Genomic DNA, 14,242 nt, shown 5'->3' with positions numbered 1-14,242 from the left:
TTTAATATCATAATGAGAAAACCAAAAGAAAATCTATGTTAATATAATTTTGAGAACATTTAATGTGTAGACTTCAAAAGTCAAAATCAATATACTTTTATGCTTATAGGCCACACCTACTTATACATATGCTGTAAAGGAACATAAATCATTTCCAGTTCTGGTCCTGTTAAGCATTAATTTGTATATTTTGTTTTCTCCAGACACTTATTAAATACCGATTTATTTATTTGTTTTTTTTTGGTTCAAAGTTGGATTATCTCTGCTTTAATGCAGTTCAGGCCAGACTTCTATGAAAAGTGTACTTGATCACCCAAGCAATTAATTTCAGTGTTGAATGATACCTATCACTTTAAGGTTAGCTTAGCAGTTAGCATGGCTTCTATATTGTTTCTCGTATACTTGTCAATACGACACAGTGCTTGTCAGAAGTGTAGCTTATTGGTCGCCAGAGAGACGATGTTTACTGATTTAATAATGACCCTGCAACATGTTTAGCCGCACTAGCCGCTAGCCGAAGCACGTTCCTAGCTAGCTGGTGTGGAGTAAACAGCACCCACTACTCCCAAGGAAGTGATATGGGCGCGTCCAGCCTAGCAAAACATTTTGGGAACCCCTCGGAATTTTAGTAATCGAAAAAAAACAACCCAGCCCACGTAAAATCTGTGATTCTCAGTTTTACTATTCAATGTGTTTTGATGTGGTGTAAATTTTGACTCACAAACTGATGCGGTGTGAATATGAGTATGAATAGTGACTGTCTATGTAATCTGTTCTTTTAACAGGGGTGTGCTCATTTCCGCTGTAATTTAAATGTGGAGCCTGTTTACGTATTTCCCGTCTAAAAGTTACTGACCACAATGAGACCAATTCACATGACCACTGTTTGTGTACTGTGTTCAACCACGCAACCTGCTTTTTTAGTTGCACATTTTAGCACAACATCCAGAACAGCAGCCCAATTTTGTTTTTAGCTCCTGTTATTATTGTAACCTCGGCAACCAAGCCTCAGTGTCCATTTTTTTCCCCCTGACCCTAACCATGAGTGTTTATTTTTTGAGACCCAAACCCAACCAAGAATACACAGCCACGGGTGATGTCAGAAAGCCTCATCAAAATGCCATGATTATAATATCATGAGAATGCGTTGAAGCATCGCCACCTGCGAGCGCACACACACACAACTGTGTTTGTGTGTGCGCAAGGCGGCCCGACACAGTGGAGTGGTGTTTATTTTATTGAATGTTTATTTCTCTGTGTAAAACATGCCACTCAGGGACTTTTGTGCAGCGATGTGCTCCAAAGCCACTCTCCCTCCTCCCCCGTCAGTGTAAACAGTGTGTATATATGGGAGCGTTCGCCTCACTAGTCTGTGTACTTGTGTAATCCATCCAGTCACACATTGTAAACAACATCTCTACATGTTTATAAATGCTGCCCAAGCACTCTAATGAATTTATGGTAATGCCTTGTTCGACTGCTGCTGCGCTGCGCGTGTGTAAGCGGGTGTGCTTACGCCTATTAAGAACGTCTATCGCTTTGGTTTCTGGTGTTCGAAGTTTTTATTTATTTATTTATTTATTTATTTATTTTTTACATGCAGTTGCTGGTTAAACGTTAAAAGCTGGTAACAGCGGCCAGCAGTGACTGACTGTTGGGAATCTGCGGCCCTCAGTATGAAGTCCATTAGCGAACATGCTCACTTTATTCTTTTATCCGCTGCTCAGCTACACGCAGCGAGATACAATCTCTTAATAATGAAGTTAATGTGATATATTCTTGGAAACATTTGATTTGTGGCTGATTTCAAACACAATGGAAGCTTTTTCCACAGTTCTATTAACTGACACCATGACAATATCTAAGAAAAGGACGATGGAAATGTCAAACTTTGACCACAATTCCTCATTATTTTTTTCAAAAAATTTATGAGCAATATAACTAATGTAAAAGCCTGCTTATTAATGATGGGCGCATAAAAGAGCAGTAAAAACTGTTAAAGGGACAGTGTGCGTATTATTTATCGCCATCTAGTGCTGAACTGCTAATTTATTCATTTTACTTCTTTACATGTTCTATCACGTCAACGTCCATTTTAAAAATAACATAGTAGGCCTAGTAGTTGCTATTTATATTAGCTACCTATCGCTACCATCTTTCTGTTATGGATATCTGAAAGAGAAAAACTTTACGAACATAGTTAGAATCTGGTGATAGCTTGTGTCGACCGCTGCTTACCTTCCAGGTGGTCGTCACCGAGTCCCGTGATTCGGGTTCCCGCCGCTTGTCTCCCTCTTCTTTGCTCTCGCTAGCTTCTCTCGCTAGCTAGCAACTCTTGCTTGCCACTTGTGCTGCTCCTTCTCGCCGGGCTGCTCGCTTACTCACTCCAAATAATTATTGGTGGTAATTCGTGGCTGCCTTGTGAAGTGTGGTCTCTCTGAGGCACCATAGTGCGTGTGCTTCAAAATTGTTGCATTCTATTAGTTCATCACTAGATGGCACTAAATAATACACACTGTACCTTTAAAAAACAAAAAAACAAAAAACTGAAGCACTAAAAAGAAGAGCAGGGATATTTTGATAGCACTTTTTTCAGACCGATACCACTATGAGTTCTCAACTCTTGAGTTGTCACCGATGCTGAAATCAAGGATTAATACCACTAGTAATTTTGATTCGTAAACCCCTTCCCACAAAAAATGAATAAAGACCGATATATCAAAATAGATATATTTTTCCTTAAAATTGCATTAAGTTAATGTCAATTTTGTATTCTTCTAATTTCTAGTTCCTGATCCCAAAACGACCACAAGACTATTTATTGCAAGTACAGAGATTTTGAAATCAGGCCTGGTATTGGCCCAAACCTGGTATTGGTATTTGCACAGCCTTTAAAAAAAGAAAAAAAAGAAAAAAAAAAGTTTACTAGTAATGCAGTGGAACGTGTACAAGTACAGTTTAATCAATATAATGAAATCAATATGTTCTTGTATTTTCAATAATTAATATTTTAAGTTTTATCCACTTAAATTGATGAATCATTATTAATCTTTTCACTGCTCAGCATTTTTTTTTGTGTGAATCAGGTTAAATCATTTTATAATAAATGGCTTGAACAAGAATATGCGGTTAAATTTCATGTTGAAAAAAAATAAAATACGTCAGAGGTATGCAACTCATTTCCGTCACGCAGCAATGGTTTCTCTTGGAGGGTCATTATGAGTGTGATTGCATATGAATGTATGATGGCCTTATATTAACATATACCAACAAATTGAAATTTTGAAGTTTTGAAAACAGGAACCAGTAAAAATTCAATTCGACGTAAAAGGGGGATTGGTAACAAAAATCCTTGCAATAAGTGATTCTTACTAAGACAATTTGCAATTGTAGTATTCTAGCAAGAAACATTAATTTCCCTTGAGTTTGACACCTGTGCAGTAGGGATGGCAAGTTCAATGCAATGAATTATGGAACAACCTCAAACTGTAAGAAGGCTTCATTTTTATTTTAGTTTTATTCCATGTAATAATACAATAGTAAACATGTCTTGACACTTGTATGATTGACTTTGGGCGGGGTATCATGGACCGGCCGTCATAAATTAAATTTCAGGGACGAACAACCATTCACACTCACATTAACACCTTGGGGCAATTTATTGTTTTAACCTACCGTCATTATTGATTCACATGTAAATAAGAGCATCATAGCTCACATGTAACGTATACACAGATACAGATTTGAGGTCATTTCTCTCTTGAGTCTCCGTTGTCGCACGATACATGTGTTTTGTTGATTTGATAATTGTGTGCATGCAGGTGTGTGATATGAGAGGGCACACGTGGGTCTGAGACGAAGCCATCACGGGCAGCCCTCATCAGGCCTGACAGGTGTTATTACATTGAAATGAGGGCAGTGATGTATGCATCTGTAATGTGGACGGGGCCTCTTCTGCTTGATGGAACATGACGCTTCTCATTATTGTGACACATCTGCAAAAGAACAAAAAAAGAAAGAACAAAGTACCAACACTTTTCCCAGAGTGCGGCCCATCAAGCCTAATAAAGAATTGTATGCACATTTCATGAAGACGTGACTAAATGTGACATTGTGCTTTTAAAAATTCCTTGAAAGTCCTAACAAATGCTCAATTGCTGCTAAAGAAATGAACTTGCTACTGCAATCAAATGTTTCACGTTCTCCTTCAACTTCAAGCTGGTTTCACTTTTTGTAACCCCGCTCGGATGTTTGACCTTCATTATGAAAAATGGATAAATTTGACATGTTGAGGCTGTTCTCACTTTTTGTTTTTCTGCTGAAGGTTAAAATTTCTTTACCCTCACCATTAATTGACTTGCATTTCTATATGCACAATTTTCCGTTACTAGGAAAACTTTGGTGGAAAGTAGTGGTGAAACTTCTAAAAAGAGAACTGCATTTTGACTGAACAGATATTTTTTCAAACATACTGTGATTGACAATTTTTTTTTTCAGACGACCAAATGTTTGTCTCACAGACCATAACCAGGTCATAACGTTGTCAACTTAGTGAATTTACAGAACTTACAAGCATTTCTGTGGACCACTTGAGAGCTTGGCCCGTTGAGTCCCTTCACTGTTACGTTGATAACAAAACTCCTAAAATGTCAGCACTTAGTGTGTATATTTCCCTCCCAAACACTAGGGGCCAGCGTTGTCAGGTGGGAAATATAGGCTTACCGTACCATAGACTCGAAATTATCGTATTTTGATGGAAATTATCGTACAACCCGTCATAACCAAAATACACTAATTTGCGACAGTCAAATGTAGTCGTTCTTGTGTTTAAAAGCGCTCACCGCTCAGAGCCATTCAAGGCTTCGTTGCAGGTTAATGTCACTGATCTGTATATATTATTGAATAGGTGGTTTGAGTCTTGCGCAATTTCCTGTTTGGGAGCATCTCCTGGGGGCGGGCACTTACCATTCCGCCAATCGATGCATGGACGTCTCGTTACCCACGCGATTGGCTGGTATTATATCACACGATAACAGATGCCTTCGGAGTTCGCAAAAAAACTCTGTCAGTTTCAATTTTACCGGCAATCATCCGAAATGGTCAAATTATCGTACATTTGCCATTTTTTAGGATTATTGATCGTAAATTGTAGAGAGGGTCAAATTATCGTACAAATACGATAATAATCGTACACCTGGCAACACTGCTAGGGGCAGTATTTTAACAGGAAGTTCAGGTGGCAACACTTTTGGTGAGAAACATTTCCCTCCCAAACACTAGGGGCAGTATTTTAATAGGAAGATGTTTTGGCACAACATTTACGGTTTGTAGCGTTGTCCGAATGTCCACAGAGCGAACATGTAGGGCATTCAAAATTACCCACAATGCACTCTGAAAAGTAGTGAACATCGATGTTTTTTTTTTGCTTTGTTTTATTAATTTAAAAACCAGCATCCAATTCACACTGAGCACATAAAACAGAACCAGACTCAGAAAAAACAAACAAACAAACAAACAAAAAATACTCAAAACAAAATCGATGTTCACTCAACCGGGTTGATATAGACCACAATGCATTGCGAGTATGAATTAAAAAAAAAAAAAAACTGAATCAAAGTGATGCATTATGGAAATAGTGTTTTAGTTGAAAATATGTACAATAAATGAACTAAAGTACAGTTTTAAAACATTTTCACTCACAATACTTGAATAAATAGATAAGTCAACTTTATTTATATAGCGCTTTCAAACAGCCTGAGCTGTCACAAAGCGCGTTAAGACAACAACGCTAACACAGTCTTCCCTCGCTATAACGTGGTTCACTTTTCGCGGCCTCGCTGTATCGCGGATTTTTTTTTAAGTGCAATTTTGCATATTTTTTTACAGTAATATACCCATTTTATAAAATTTATGAAGGTTTGAACATTGTCAATGTTTGAACAAGAGAGAAATGTGAGAACATGTAAATGCCTCAATGAGAAAAGTGTATAAATTGTGCGGTCGGGGATTTTAGAGCCTTAAAACATTTATAAGAGTTGTAAAACATAAAGCTAACTACTTCGCGGATTTCATTTATTGCGGGTATTTTTTGGAACCTAACCCCAGCGGAAAACGAGGGAAGACTGTATAACAAAAGGATTAACAGCAATACAATACATTACAATACAATCAAATCAACATTCTTCCATTTATTTCCGTAGCATATATTGAATGCATTGTTTTGATTCCCGTGCTTGCGCCGTCGCTCGCGCCACGTTTTTTTTTTTCATACTCGCAATGCATTGTAGTCTATCTCAACCCGATTGAGTAAACATCAATGTTCACTATTTTTCAGATTGCATTGTGGGTAATTTTGAGCGCCCTACATTTTCGCTCCCTGGACATTCAGACACAGCCAAGGAAATAATACTAAGTGCTAACGTCTTATCATGAGCTTTCCATTCGTTTGTATGATATCTAAATGTTTTCCATGCTATTTATTTACTTATCTATTGCTTTATTTTGGTATTAAATGACACGAGAGAGATAAGCGAGTTAGATGGATGGTTAACTCAAATTATCCCAATTAGAAGCGGTGTAAAAAAAACAAAAAACATTGTATTTTGCCTGTATGAATGCATTCTGAAGTCAATGCAACCAAGGTGATGTGTGCCGCATTGTATTAGTCACTGTCTTATCGCTAGCCTTGATTACTGATTTGTGAAATGAATGTATTAATTGTCGTGAGTTAATGAAGCTTTTATATGGTTCTGTCTCATCCAGTGGGGGGACGTGCCACAGAGACAGACCGCTGTGATCACACACAATGAGCTGTGATATAATAAGAGACAAAGATAAATGCTTCCCCCTTTGTTAGTTGGAATGAAAAGGAGCAGAAATAAACAAAATGTAGTATCCTATTTCCCTGCTCCCAATATCATTTAAAAAAGGGATATGAAAAGCAACAGTACACTTAAAAAAAGGAAATAAAAATTCAGCAAATTACAATTAATTTTAGAACACTTGAGTAATAGATGAGATGATATGTAAACATTGGCAAATGCAAATCCATCTTTTAACATGTAACAGTAACCTACACTGTAGTCAGCCATCATCTTCACTTAGCTTGAAACATCTAAACAGTGCGGAGCGTCGTGCCAGAAGCAGCTCTCTTGCAAACATCTGTCTCATTTGAATGTGCTCCAGCCAACTTGATTTGCTGAGGACCAGATGTGATGCCATATGTTTCTGCTTCTTCTCCGCAAAGCGGTACACTGAGCTACTGTACGCCGCCATGTTGGCGTCCATCTAATAATGAGAATTTATGCATGTAGGCAGCTACTCAGTGTAGCGCCTATGGTGAGGGGTTTACTTTTTATTAGTTTGCTATATCTTATTAATTCTATTGTTTGTTTTTACCATTTTTACCACGACGTAGCACGTCATTCACATCATGTTTAACAAATTAAAAACAAATATAAAAAATATCTATTCTGCATTACAATTTGACGCTTAATATGGTGATTGTAGCTACTATAGACTACAGGATGATTTGCTTTTACTCTTCGCGGTCTGACCTCTCTTTAAACTTTCAGTAAGTAGCTTACTGATTTGGAATGAAATCCAACATAAGACTGGGATGTCAAAAAGTCATATACGCACGCAAGTTGACAAAATTGTTCCCGTTGCCTTCAAGAGAGAAAACCCCTCAATGGTCACTGATTGAACTTAAACCTGACTAAAGTAATAGAAAGTAAAAGCTGATCAAAGTCAAGCAAAGCTTGATTCTCGGATGTCTCTGAAAGATTATCCTGAGCGATTATCCTGTGGTTTGATGTGAGTTCAGAAGAATTTTTCCTCCCCGATGATCTACAGCATGGGTTGGTTCTCGTGAATGGTAAACATGTTCACTATATACGATCACATATTATTGTGTGTGGTCAACATTGGGTTCAGTCTTCTGGTTTTATTTGGGGGAAGACATGGGCGGTGACGATATTGTGTGTGGTGTAATGTGTTGGTCTTCAGCAACACTCAAAATAGTGAACAAATACTAGATGATCTCCTAAACTTTATGCCTATGGAGGACCAAAAGTGCCAAAATTCAAAATAAATAAATGACTAAATAAATAAATAAATGACTAAAAGTGAAAATAAAAAAAAATAAAAATAAAAATATATAATTTGAAAATTATATCAAAAAAAAAAATATATATAAATGGAAATAAATCAGTTTTTATTTTCACTTTTAGTTATTTATTTAATTAGTCATTTATTTATTTTGAATTTTGGCAGTTTTGGGCCGTACTGCCAAGTCGAAATGTTATTCAAATGAGGGGGCGGTCCCGATCGTGTCCACTGTCACCTCAACTTGTGACTTGAGTTGCTCGACAACAATGGTCAAGACAGTCGTCCATTGCTGGAGCTCTCCATTGCAAGATTTCCTTGTTCGCTGAGCTGCTCACTCGACCAATGACAGGCAGTTTGCAACGGCGGTGTCCAACCCAGCACATGCTTCGGACCTCCCCCTTATTTGAATAACATTTGGCAGTATGGCCCAAAACTGACAAAAGTAAATAAATGACCAAATAAATGACCGAATAAATAAATGACTAATAAATAAATAAATGACTAAAAGTGAAAATAAAAACGTATTTATTTCCATTTATATTTATTTAATTTTTTTTGTGTATAATATTCAAATTGTATTTTTTTTTTAATATTCATTTATATTTTCACTTTTAGTCATTTATTTATTTTGAATTTTGGCAGTTTTGGTCCTCCATATATGCCACCTTTCCTTTGAAAAGGACTCATTTTGAACACAGGAAAAGACTGCAGTGTTGAAAATATTAATTTTTACTCTTTTTCCTACCCAACGTTATTGTGTGATGGCGACCGAAATACTCGTCTAGCTTGAAAAGGCAATAAATGTCATCGTTTAGCTGATCCTCAATTTCTGTTCTTATCCGTTCTTACGTCATTGTGATCTTGTGAAACGTCAGCAGTTGCGGCCCAAGTACTGTTTCAATTGAAAGTGTGTGTCACAGTCAGGGGTGTGGTGGTTCGACCCAAACGCAGGGAAGCAGGACGAGGAGGCAAAGAATGCGGTCAAAAAATGTTTAATAAACAAAAACAAGGAGGCAAAAAAGGAGCTACAAACTAAGAAACCAAAACAACAAAGTCCAACAGGGTAAAAACACGACAAGGAGTGGAACAGAACTGGCAGCATGATAGGAGGAAAATGACAATGAATCGACACAGACAGACGGGAGACAAGAGACTAAATACACACATACTAATTGACACAACGAGACACAGCTGGGCAAGACACGAGTGGCAGAGGGTTCTGATAGGTTGACACACGAGGAAGTCAGCCAAACACAGGTGGGCAGGACAATGCTTGACGAGACAATGGGAGACACACAAGGAAAGCAGAACATAGCAGATCATAACAGAAACTTAAAGGAACATGATGACAAACTCAAACAAAACCCACTCAAAACTAGAACCCCAACAAAAAACAAAAAAACAAACCAAAACCCAACCCAAACTGTGTGAATAAACCAAGATTGCTCGGAATACCCGTATATTGCTCGTCAGCTACCTTAAACCAAGGATGCATCGGTTGTTTACTTGTGGAGGCTCGGCTCGGAAAATAATCCCAAGATGCATTTTGTGTTGCTATCGCATAAATACATCAGAGTCAAGAGTGAATTTACCAAGAGACTCGCATTCTTAGGAAAAAATTTATGGCATACTTTTTTGCGAAGACTGTCTTCATATTGAGAAATTGTTTGCGTAAACCATTATGGGTAACAAATAACTTTTTTTTTTTTTACTTTCATAAAAGTTGGTCAGGAGTAACCCATACTAAAGGTGGTTTGAAATTTGTATCAAGGTAACTTTCAAAAGCCTTTTTAGAATCCAAACAATCTTTTCTCCATGTACTTCTAGGTTATCTCGCTCGCCCGGAAAGAAATGGAAAGTTCCAAAGCAAAAAACAGAATCCAAAGATGCTAACTGTCTTAAAAGGGTGAGTAAATTTACTCTGTTTCTATCTTTTTTTTTTAGTTTTTCTTCTTGTCATTCTTGACAGGTTTGTTCAAATGTTACTTGAACGTAATTGTTTACATTACTTCACATTTTAATTTTACCTTCCACTTGGTCGGTTCCATTATATTTCACATTAATATTGACACTTAAGGAAACATTAACAGTTGATGATGAGCTCGCATTTTTCCATTTGGATAGTGGCATCACGCTAAGATAAACATTCCAGCAATACTAACATTTTTTTCCTATTCATATTCAGTAGTGTGTGACCATGTCTCCCCTCAGAGATGGTTTGGCTGAATAGCATGAAAGGACAGCTCAAGTGTATTAGTGACTAAAGTATACACAGTTTATTGCCCTTCATTCCTTTATCTGTGGACGTGAAAGGGTCTATTCACTCGGGCGGGCTTATGCAGTGCACGAACGAGCAGCCGCTCCCATGTGCGCGGGCTGCGTTTGTCCGCGCTCGCTCCAGCAACTGAGCGGGACAAAGGTGAAGCGACTGATTTGTTGCAGTCGCTAAAATAATAGAGCAATTTCTTTCCTTGATGCTCGTGGTCTTCTGTTGACACGCACGCACGCACGGAGACGCGCGCAGGCAGCAGGCTGTTCTCTCGAATCAACCGCAAACAATGACGGTTGTGAACAGATCACATCAATCTCTCTCAAGAGAAATATTAGTTTTCCTCACCTTAATGCTCTCTCACCAAACTAAATCAAACACGCACACCTGCTAAGGCCACTGGGCTTTGTGTGTATATGTGCGCAATGAAAAAGAAAAACATTTTTTTTGCTCGTCTTAAATTTACCTCCAATCCCGCAGGAGGTCCACAAAAAATATTCAGTGAGATTCCAATGTCACAATCGTTCCAGCGAGGCATAAAACAAAATGTCGAGCTGGGAGTTGACTGCACATCAATTACACCTTTATTTGTTAGCAGAAGGTAAGGTGAGAGTGGCCTTGTTTTCACAGCAGTTTAAAATGCTGCTTGTTTAAACGATTATAACATCTTACAATACAATCGGCGCTCAATAAATCACACGCTTTCACGACTAAATAGGAAAATAGAGGATGACAAAGTACGGCACTCTTAACATTTGCCACATTCACACACATTTTTAAAGCAAACGTGGTGCGAAGGCCCTCCTTATTATTCGAATAAATTGCCTATTTGAGGGCTTTCCTACACCCACAAATGCAACAAATTTACAGATTGCATGGTCTTGTATTTATTGTGGGTGTGACGAGCAGGCATTATCAGACAGTCATGGGTTCCACAGGTTGTAAAGTGCAATGTCCGCTTGCTACTTTGGGGTTCTGTGATACGGATTCACTCTATCGCGGGTTTTCGTTTGTGACCAATACGTCAGCTATTGCAGTTATATCATGCAATTTTGAGGGGTTTCTATATTTTTTCATCCCTTCTAAGTCTAAAACATCTAAACAACAAATACGCTTTGATCGCTTCTTCACTCAGACTGTTCGGAAACTCAGAGCGGTTTTCGTTTTTTTTTTGTTTTTTTTTTCTCTCACAGTGCCCTAAAATACAGACAACCGGAGCCTAGGGGTTGTTATTATTATTATTATTATTATTATTATTATTATTTTTATTATTTTTATTTTATTTTTTTATTTTTTTAATATTTATTTATTAACAAATGAAGCAACCGGAGCCTAGTTCATCAGACACCTCTTCTTCTTCTTCTTCTTCTTCTTCTTCTTCTTCTTCTTCTTCGAACCTCCGCCTGAAGTACAAGGATTTAGTGTTCTTCATTTTGCAGTTCAAAAGTTAAATATATTAAGTGTAACGTGTTTAGAAAGGTGGAAACTGGACTCGTAATAGCTTAATAGAGACGTAAATCCCCAAGAGAACACTATACATACATTCAGTGACCCTTTTTTTGGACTTTACAGCTGAAGACAATGCTCTAGACTGCCCCCAATGTTCACATTTTGCCCCTAAAATTTGAGAGAATTTCATGACAATGTTGAATGAAACCATTGTTTTCTTTCTCATTATCAATAATTCACCAATAATCTTGTCGGCCACACTTTGACTTCACATTGGTAGTAGCTCCAGTCGAACAATTATCAATGCCTGATACTAATTGGCCAGTACTTTAACCGTATAAGACAATTGAACTCTGAGTGAGCCACCTGTCCAAATATTTTTGAGCCCTAGCTGGAGGCTCACAAATGAAAGCCAAACGATTGCTTTTCAGTCACTTCATGTAACTTAATAATGTAATGTAAATTTATGGAAGAAGACGCGGTAATAAGAAAGGTTTTAGGGTTTAAAAAGTTCCGGCTTTCTTTGGAGTTAATTTTTTTTTTTTTTTTTTTTTTTTTTTTAAGAAAGGCAACGCGCTCTTCATTTTTCTCTCCCGCCCCCACTAATCTCTGCATATGAGCTCTCAGGAAGGGAAATCTCTCTCTGTGTGTCCTGCTTGTTCTAATATGTGTCAGTTTCATCCTGTACTCCATCGCTCTGCTTCCTCCGCGCTTATTTTGGCTCTCCGTTTCCTCCTGTCTTCATATTTCTCCGCTTTGTTTGACTCCTCTGTCCCCGTCTCCGCCGGCTCTATCATCAGTTGTCAGTGACGAGACGAGGACAACGCTCTGTGTGTGTGTGTGTAGTTTTGAGTAGGATGATGAGGTTTACGCCATTTCGCGCGTCGTCCTGGAATTCCTAATTTTACCCGGTGCTTTTCGTCAGAGCGAGCCAGCTTTTCTTGACACTTTGTATAAACATGCTGATTGTACTGGAGCTATGGGATTGTGTATGAGCGAGCGTGCTGCTGCTTAGGGTGCACCTGTATTCCTATGTAAACTCTGAAGTGTCATTCAATGAGCTATATATTTAACAACACGTGCTCCAAAACAACTTTTGGCATGAAGTTCAATTCCAAAACTGCTTCTAAGACACAAAAATTCATCTTAATAAGAATCTTAGAAGAAGAAGAAGAATTCGAAGAAGAATTCGAAGAAGAAGAATTCGAAGAAGAATTAGAAGAAGAAGAAGAATTCAAAGAAGAATTAGAAGAAGAAGAAGAATTCGAAGAAGAATTAGAAGAAGAAGAATTAGAAGAAGAATTAGAAGAAGAAGAAGAAGAATTCGAAGAAGAATTAGAAGAAGAATGAGAAGAAGAATTAGAAGAAGAAGAAGAATGAGAAGAAGAATGAGAAGAATTAGAAGAAGAAGAAGAATGAGAAGAAGAATGAGAAGAATTTGAAGAAGAATTAGAAGAAGAAGAAGAATTCGAAGAAGAATTAGAAGAAGAAGAAGAATTAGAAGAAGAAGAATTAGAAGAAGAATTAGAAGAAGAATTAGAAGAACAATTAGAAGAAGAATTAGAAGAAGAATTAGAAGAAGAACAAGAATTAGAAGAAGAATTAGAAGGAGAATTAGAAGAAGAAGAAGAAGAATGAGAAGAAGAATGAGAAGAAGAAGAAGAAGAATGAGAAGAAGAATGAGAAGAAGACGAAGAATGAGAAGAAGAAGAATTAGAAGAAGAATTAGAAGACAAATTAGAAGAAGAAGAAAAATTAGATGAAGAATTAGAAGAAGATGAAGAAGAATTAGAAGAAGAAAATGTTTGTATCTGCATATTTCAGGACAATGTTCCACAAGAATTTTAATTATTCTGTCAGCATAGTCAGATTTTCACCATCCTCACACCTTTACTAATATGTTAAAATTTTTAGCGTTCATATAGACGAGCAAGAAAATAGTAATCGTCTTTCTCTGAACTCATATTTGGAAGAATCATAAAATAGCAACAACAACCAAAAAAGCCCTAGAAAACATTTACCATTTTAGGCAATTTTGGGGGTAATGTTTTTTTTTTTTTTTTGTTTTTGTTTTTTTTTTAGTAATTTGTGCTGTATTTCAAAGTGCTTTAGCAGCTTTTGACGTTGGAAGTTGTACTATTTTCTTCAAGGGATGTTTTAATTAAATTATGATGATGATGTGCTGGTGCCAGCCTTATTTTATGGTATCGGTACTACTCACAACACTGGATCGAAAATTGTCATTAATTTCATACAATTTTAAAGAAAACGCTGTATTGCGGTATACATCTGTCTTTAGTAATTAGGTCATTGTTTTATTTGTTTGTTTGTTTGTTTGTTTTTTCCAGATTTTTTTTATTTTATTTTTTTTAATTTTTTATCCAAGGTTCTAGTGGTAAATGGTATCGGTGACAA

The 14,242-nt window shown here is 37.2% G+C and overlaps 1 protein-coding gene across 1 annotated transcript in view; it reads left to right on the top strand.

Annotated features, from left to right (window-relative positions):
• Positions 1-14,242, top strand: part of LOC144023647 (protein FAM72A) — a 53,537-nt gene that overhangs the window by 13,394 nt on the left and 25,901 nt on the right. The window contains exon 6 of the mRNA XM_077529323.1: positions 9,937-10,015. Within this exon, the coding sequence (XP_077385449.1) occupies positions 9,937-10,015 (79 nt within the window). The remainder of the gene's footprint in view (positions 1-9,936; positions 10,016-14,242) is intronic.

This window comes from Festucalex cinctus, chromosome 8 (assembly GCF_051991245.1).
Source record: "Festucalex cinctus isolate MCC-2025b chromosome 8, RoL_Fcin_1.0, whole genome shotgun sequence".
Lineage (NCBI taxonomy): Eukaryota > Metazoa > Chordata > Actinopteri > Syngnathiformes > Syngnathidae > Festucalex > Festucalex cinctus.
Note: the sequence above shows the minus strand (reverse complement) of the source record. Positions and strands in the feature narration are given on the sequence as shown.